This window comes from Trichechus manatus, unplaced genomic scaffold, assembly GCF_000243295.1.
Source record: "Trichechus manatus latirostris isolate Lorelei unplaced genomic scaffold, TriManLat1.0 scaffold00093, whole genome shotgun sequence".
Taxonomy (NCBI): domain Eukaryota; kingdom Metazoa; phylum Chordata; class Mammalia; order Sirenia; family Trichechidae; genus Trichechus; species Trichechus manatus.
The window spans coordinates 7,927,914-7,932,413 of record NW_004444029.1 but is presented as its reverse complement, the minus strand read 5'-3'; the positions used below and the strand labels follow the sequence as shown (position 1 = coordinate 7,932,413).

General features: G+C 47.2%; 1 protein-coding gene across 1 annotated transcript in view; it reads right to left on the bottom strand.

Annotated features, from left to right (window-relative positions):
• SLC37A3 (solute carrier family 37 member 3) overlaps positions 1–4,500 on the bottom strand; it is a 29,162-nt gene extending 24,662 nt beyond the window's left edge. Inside the window, exons 1-3 of the mRNA XM_012557294.2 lie at positions 4,367–4,500; positions 2,945–3,053; positions 1,005–1,097 (exon numbers count right to left, since the gene is read on the bottom strand). Coding sequence (XP_012412748.1) covers positions 1,005–1,097; positions 2,945–3,053; positions 4,367–4,455 — 291 coding nt within the window. The 5' untranslated portion in view covers positions 4,456–4,500. The remainder of the gene's footprint in view (positions 1–1,004; positions 1,098–2,944; positions 3,054–4,366) is intronic.

Genomic DNA, 4,500 nt, shown 5'->3' with positions numbered 1-4,500 from the left:
CTGGGCAACAACAGGCACCTCATATAACCCAGTACCTACTCTTCACCGCTGGGCAACAACAGGCACCTCATATAACCCAGTACTTACTCTTCACCACTGGGCAACAACAGGCACCTCAAATGTAACCTGTCTAAAACCGATGTCCCCAAAACCCCCTCTTCCCATGGTCTTCCACCTGGAGTCAGCCGTCATACTCTTCCGCTTCTATTCCACATTCAATAAGGAAAAATATGTTGGCTCTACCTCCAAAGCAGAGCTAGAATCTGACCACTTCTCTCCACCTCATTCCTGCGACCTCTGACCCAGGCCACCATGCCTCACCTCCACCCTGGAGCAGGCTCAGTGGTCTCCATCTCTGTCCTCTCAGTTCAGTCTCACAAGGCAACACGAGCACCTCAGTAACGTACGCCAAGTCAGATCCTGTCCCTGCTCTCACAAAGCCTCCCAGGGCTCCCATCTCACGTGGCTGAGTTAGAGACCAGCCCCTGTAGAGGCAACAAGGCCCCAAGACCTGCGCCCACCGCTCGGTCCTCATTCCTGCTGCTCCAGTTCAGTTACTGACCGCACTGACCAACTTCTGGTGTTTGCTCAAAGACCTCTTTAGTGAGGTTTTCCCCAACTGCCTCCTTCAAATGGCAGGCCCGCCCTGGGCTTTCCTCACCCCTTTCCCTGACTTACTGTTCTCCACGGCACTGACCACCTCCAAACACACTCCAGCTTCCTTATTCAGAGCTTTTGCTACTATCCCAAGAACGTAAGCTTTATAAAGGCAGGGATTTTTATCTGGGTGTCCACTGATGAAGTCCCAGGGAGTAGAAGAGTACCTGCACATGGTAGGTCCTCAATAAAGGTTTGCTGAGTCAATGAACACACATATAAACTTCAGAAATACTGAACTTGTCTTTGGTCAGCAAATTCAAAATCCCTTACAAACTTCATAAGCTTAAGAGTCATTTCCTTTTACATCTTCCCTTAACTTAAAATCCTAGAACTTTAAAACTTACCACAGCATAAGAGAAGAGAAAAATGGTGTCCAGCGTTCCCAGGAAGAGCGTGGCCTCCTCCGCACTGGGAAACAGATGGTTGCTGCTCCAGATCTGCAGAGACAAGGCAGTGACACGTCAAGACCGGCACCTCGCCAAGCACTTCTCAGACAACCTGGCCCATCCTCACAAAAACCTGGTGTGTTAAAGCGGGCAAAGCGGTACTGTGCACATGCACAAAGGTTAAATGATGTGTCCAAGATTCTAGCTCAAAGTGTGAAAAACTAGGTGGGAGCTGGGGGAGACAGACAGCAATAAAATGGGACGAGCAATGAAAAAAACGTAACTGTCCGTCTCAGAAAATAGTGGGTTTCTTCCCCCTGGAAGTATTAAAGCAGAGCTGGATGGTCATCTTTCAATAACAACCAAGGAAGGGTTCCACACTGGCAAGAGGCTAGGGTATATGACCTCTCTGAGGCTACTTTGAGCTTTAAGATTGGTGATTTTAATTTTGAATTGGTGAACGTTCTGCTGTTTATATCTTCAACAATAAAATAATAATTTTTTAAAAAATTTTGTGATTCTAAACAGTCTAACGAATCAGCTGACCAACAATTTAGACATATTCGCTGTGTTGTTGTCACTGTTAGTTGCTGTTGATTCCGACTCATGGCGACCCCATGTGTGCAAAGTAGAACTGCTCCATAGGGTGTTCAAAGCCATGACCTTTCAGAAGCAGATCACCAGGCCCATCTTCCCAGGCACCTCCGGGTGGGTTTGAACCACCAACCTTTTGGTTTGTAGTTGAGCGCTTAACCATTTGTGCCACTCTGATCAAGAGACTCAGTCTGAAATCTAGGCCTCTTTTCAAGTTCCTAATCACTTAGACTCCAGAAAACTGTACAGGGGCACTCCCACTAGACTGTAAGCTCCACAAGCCATGAGGACAAGCTCCGTTTTTAATCCTCTATGCTTTTTTTTTTTTTTTGGTATCCTCTATGCCTAGGACAGTGTTTATACAAGGTAGACACTCAATGAGTAACTGACTAACTTATTTACATAAATCATATAACCTTCAAATTTCTCAGCTCTAAACTGATCCAAATAGGGGAAATAACTTTTAATAAAATATGCTAACAATATTAACAGCTCTCCATAGTGCTACATAAGCAGAAATCACATCAGGTGGAAATGACTGACTGGAATGGATCTATGTCTTAAGATGCTGTTGTTGCTGTTGTCGTAGGCACCATCAAGTCGGCGCTGACTCACAGTGACACGACCCTGTGTCTAACAGAACAAAACGCTGCCCGGTCCTGCACCATCCTGTATTAAGATGGGGCATCGTAAAGGACAGCATCTCCGTCCTAAACTGTCATCAGAGAATTCACTCGGTCCATAATAAATATAAGGAACGGGGATACATACTCCCTGACTTCAAGGAGCTGAAGCAAGATATTAACAAATACACCAATTAGAAACTATTTAACCCCTGAGATGTTAAACTATAAAATACACTGTGCAGATGTTCAGAGAAGGGAAAAGTCATTAGAGCTGGAAAAAAACCTGATTGAAGAAGTGGCCTTTTATCCTGACACAAAGGGAAAGGCAGGACTTAGACAGGTGGAGAGACAGCAAAAAAGCAGACAAGAGCGTTAGCGGAATCTCCACGGCAGAAACAAGCATGGTACTGGTGAAACTCAATGGAAAGCTGAGCCTCGCTGGGACTAAGGGTGTGGTGGGATTTCTCAGCAGTGGGAAATGAGCCGGCTGGCCAGGCAGCAAGGGCCTGAGTCCCAGCATGCTTTGGAGCCAGATGGAGAGTGTAAATTTGACGCCAGGGGAAACAGTAAGCTATTTCAGTGTCCTGAGCAGGTGAGGATACAAAAAAGTACTCACAAGGCCTCAGGGGTGGGCAGGGGCTCCTTCCTAAATCCACCCACGCACTTGGTTCTGCTTACCTCCGTAGGCAGCTCGGCAGATGTGTTGAAAGCAGTTGGGGTCCACTGCTTAGAAATACTGACTTTGACATTGCTAAATGTTTTCCTGGAAGCATGGAGCAACGAATAACTATAAAAGACAGAGAAGAAATACAGAAGAATGGAAAGCAAAAAAAATGGCATCCAGTAAAGTCACAGAACTGTATCTGTTTTATTCAGTTTTAGAATGCTTTTTAAAAGGCGGGAGGGGCTGCTTCATAAGATCAACTGAGATAGTCTCTGCTAAAGAAAATGAAAAAAATAACTAGTCGTCTCCATCACGAGCCCAACGTCACTCGTAACTCGTCCTGGGAATAGTAGGTGGGGGCGTAACTGACCCCGCCCCACTTCAATCACTTAGGGTCTTTATCAACCACTGACCACCCACAAGAGTTATGGCGTTAGCCATTCAGTAGCTTTTTCCTTGGATCCTTGTCTTTTCCTCACATTGATGCCTCCCCCCTTCCCTCTCCGCGCAAACGAATATCCCCTAAACCAAGCATCCAAAATTACAACGCTAACATAATTAGAGAACCTTTTTCCTAGTTTCTGCCTAAAATAAAATCATTAGCATCATTTGTGGTTCCTTCAATAAAGATTCATAATAAAATCTACTCAGAAGAAACCATCAAAGTAGCTGATTCACAGAATCACAGGTAAGGCGTGGTGATTAAGAGCTCGGCTGCTAACCAGAAGGTGGGCAGTTCAAATCCACCAGCTGCTCCCTACGGTTCTACTCTGTCCTATCGGGTCGCTATAAGTGGGAATCGGCTTGACGGCAAGGGGTTTGGTGTTTTGTTTTTCACCCCAAACGGCCCACTTAGGGTTCCAGACTCACCAGCATGGACGATTTCGTCAGTCACGCTGGCCGGTCGGGGCCACCAACACTCACCCGGCTCTCGCACTAGTTCACAGAGTTCCTGACGCTGCCTCATAGCAGCGCCCGCTCAAAGGAGCACAGGGCACTCCCTGAGGGTGCGCGTCCTCTGTTCTCGAGCTCCTGACTTTAACAACTAGAGGGCTTTGTATTAGATCAGGGCTTCCCAATCCCAGCACTACTGACCTTTTGGGCCAAATTATTCTTTTTTGTGGGGGCTGTCCTGTGCACTGTAGGACATTTAGCAGCATCCCTGGTCTCTACCCACTAGATGCCGGCAGCATCCCACGCCACAGTGTGACAACCAAAAATGTCTCCAGACATTGTCACGTGTCCTCTGGGGGACGAAAGAGCCCCTCGTTGAGAACTACAGTATCACATGGACCAAAAAGCACAATCACAGGAAGAACTAGGCTATTCCACCGTGAGCCCCCGCCCGTCACTACGCTAGACACTTGCCATCCACTGTCACCTTCAAAAGGAAAAACAGAACAGAAAGCTAGAGAGCACTTTCAGCAGCTGGTTACCTGAAGAAGGTGAGCAGGAACACGACGACGTGGTGGTGGCTGAACCGGGAGACGAGGCCGCCTCTCCCAGCGCTGGCTGGCCAGGCCATCTTCCTCCTGGCCTTCCTTCTCAGCTCTGACGTCTATGTCTCCAG